This window comes from Gavialis gangeticus, unplaced genomic scaffold (assembly GCF_001723915.1).
Source record: "Gavialis gangeticus isolate Ggan-Ray unplaced genomic scaffold, GavGan_comp1, whole genome shotgun sequence".
Lineage (NCBI taxonomy): Eukaryota > Metazoa > Chordata > Crocodylia > Gavialidae > Gavialis > Gavialis gangeticus.
In genome coordinates, this window is record NW_017729031.1 from 106,398,380 (window position 1) to 106,400,756 (window position 2,377).

At 40.3% G+C, this 2,377-nt stretch overlaps 1 protein-coding gene across 1 annotated transcript in view; it reads left to right on the plus strand.

The window, feature by feature from the left end:
- ALS2 (ALS2, alsin Rho guanine nucleotide exchange factor) overlaps window positions 1-2,377 on the plus strand; it is a 65,824-nt gene that overhangs the window by 24,391 nt on the left and 39,056 nt on the right. Inside the window, exon 12 of the mRNA XM_019523513.1 lies at window positions 1,705-1,770. Within this exon, the coding sequence (XP_019379058.1) occupies window positions 1,705-1,770 (66 nt within the window). The remainder of the gene's footprint in view (window positions 1-1,704; window positions 1,771-2,377) is intronic.

Sequence of the window (2,377 nt, forward strand, 5' to 3'; positions counted from 1 at the left end):
TCATTTCTTCTTCCCCCCCCCCCACCTCCCTCTCCCCCTCCACTGTTTTGCCCTTTGTGTCCCTGATTTCCTACTATTTCCTTCTTCACTGAGCCTCTTTCTTACCTTGTATTATTACCACTGTAGTGTTTCCCTTTGACCTTTTTCCCTCCTGCTTTCTTCTTCCTCCCTCCCCTGCTGTACCTCCTTGTTTTTTCCTTTTTACCTATTTAATATTTTCACTACATCCTTTCACACTCTGAGCTTCTCTCATTCCTGTTTTTCCTGATCTCCAACTATTTCCTTCTTCACTGACAGCCTTTTTTCTACCTTGTATCCTATTGCTCTAATGTCTCCCTTAGCTTTTCCCCCCCACTTTCTTCCCCCTCCCCTCTCTGCTCTACCTCTGTCTTTCTAAATTTCTACCTATTCACATTCTCACTGACATCCTGCCACACCTCTTAACTTCTGTCATTTGGTGGAGTCTCAGAGCAGCAGATGCTTCCTATGCCTGAAAAAGGGCTGCACCTGAAAGCTTGAACTTTTTTCCAACTACTTGGTATAATAAAAGAGAGATCACACTTACTCAAAAAGCCTTGCCTGTCCTTGTGTGCCATTACACACTTCTTCTGGAGAGAGTACATATTTGTACATCTCCCTATCCCCCTTTCCCTTCCATTCAGACCACCAGTGTGTGCATCCACTAGTGTGTATGAGCTTTTTAAAGTGCTCAAAGCATCATCAGATCGAGACTGTCTCTCCCTTTCTTAACTAGTCTGAGCCCTGGAGTAAAAACTGAGTTCCCATTGTTGTCTCTGAGTATTAGTAAATTGGGTAGTTTGAAAGCTTTTGTACAACTACAGAGCAAAGGTGCATTTTTGGCAAAATGTCCGATTTTTTACAAGCAATGCTTCTGTGGCCTGTCTCGCCTCACCTGCAGCGGGGGGGGGAAGAGAGTACTGGCTATGTTGTACTGAACGCTTTTACGAACGTAGGATAACGGTGAAGTATTCCTTGGTGTGTATGCAGCTATACTGCCAAAATGTTTCATTTTGCCCAGGATGGAAAAGCTCAGACCCACACTGCAGAAAATAGTTTTTGCTCAGCACTACTTTCACATGTTCCTCCTAAATCATAATAGTTTCTCTAAGTTCATTGCCTTTAAATACAATGGGAAAGAGAATTTCTCTGCTTCAGGCTTTGGAAAATCAGTTTGCTTGGCAAGTAGTAGGTGGAGGAAAGTTTATTCATAAAACTTCAGTCAAGGTAGCAATTGAAATGACGAGGAAGAAGGATTCCTATGTCTCTTCCATAAGTAATGCATGAAAAATGAAAACAAACCATTTTTAGTACCAGATGACCGTTTAATGAGTGCATAAACATTAGAAAGTTCAAATACCAAATTTCCAAATTGGTGCAGATGAGTTGCTTTTAAATAGCTATGGTATAGATGATGGTTACACTTTGTTATGGAATCTGGATGTCAGTTTTGTATTAATATTAAGAATTTAAATATGCAAGTAATAATGTATGTTAATCTGTTGGGAAATATTACTCTTCAACAAGTGTAATATTTATTAAGTACTAAAAATCTTATTTCTGTTTGGCAAACTTCTGAGAGATGTGTTGATTCTTCTTGTGAGTTTAGGAGGTGACTTTCTATTTGAAATAAGCCTTTTTTTCTTTCTTTTCCCACCTCTTCCCACCTCGCCCCTTCTGCTTTAGGTATTGCACATCTGTAACAAACTTTGTGGTGATGGGAGGATTTGCACTACTTGCAAAACCAGCCATGTAAGTAAATCTTTTTCCTAATACTTATGGATTTTTGCTGACTTAATTCAACTTTAGAGTTGAGAGAGATAATATGCAGGTGCATGAAAAATGTGCAAAGGATTTTTCCTAACTCCACTTGGGTGTAGGTATAACTTTTTTTTCCAATTACATACATGATCTCGATACTAAAACCTTTTAAGTAGTGATAAAATTGCTTTCATAATTAATACTACATTGACTGGGAAACGAGAAAGTTCCCAGGCTCTTTGGCCTCCCAGTAGGGATGTGAAAGGTTAAATAATGAAATGATTAGTGTTTATACTGCTAATGCATTATCGGTTAATGTGTAGCACAAGGGACAGTCCAGTGGGTAAAGGAAGTGGTGCAGTGCCTCAAGAACAGGAAGGCAACAGAGCAGAAAGGAGGGAAGAGCAAGGGGAACAGAAGAGGAGGGACCTAGTACCCATAGCCTATGAGGTTAAAGAAGAAAACAGCAGGCAACCTACTGACTCATCAGTTAAGCAGTTTACCTGCTCATTCATAGTTTTCATACCTTCTAGGGTCGGAAGGGACCTGAGTAGATCTCCTAGTCTGACCCCCTGCCATGGCAGGAAAGATTACTGGG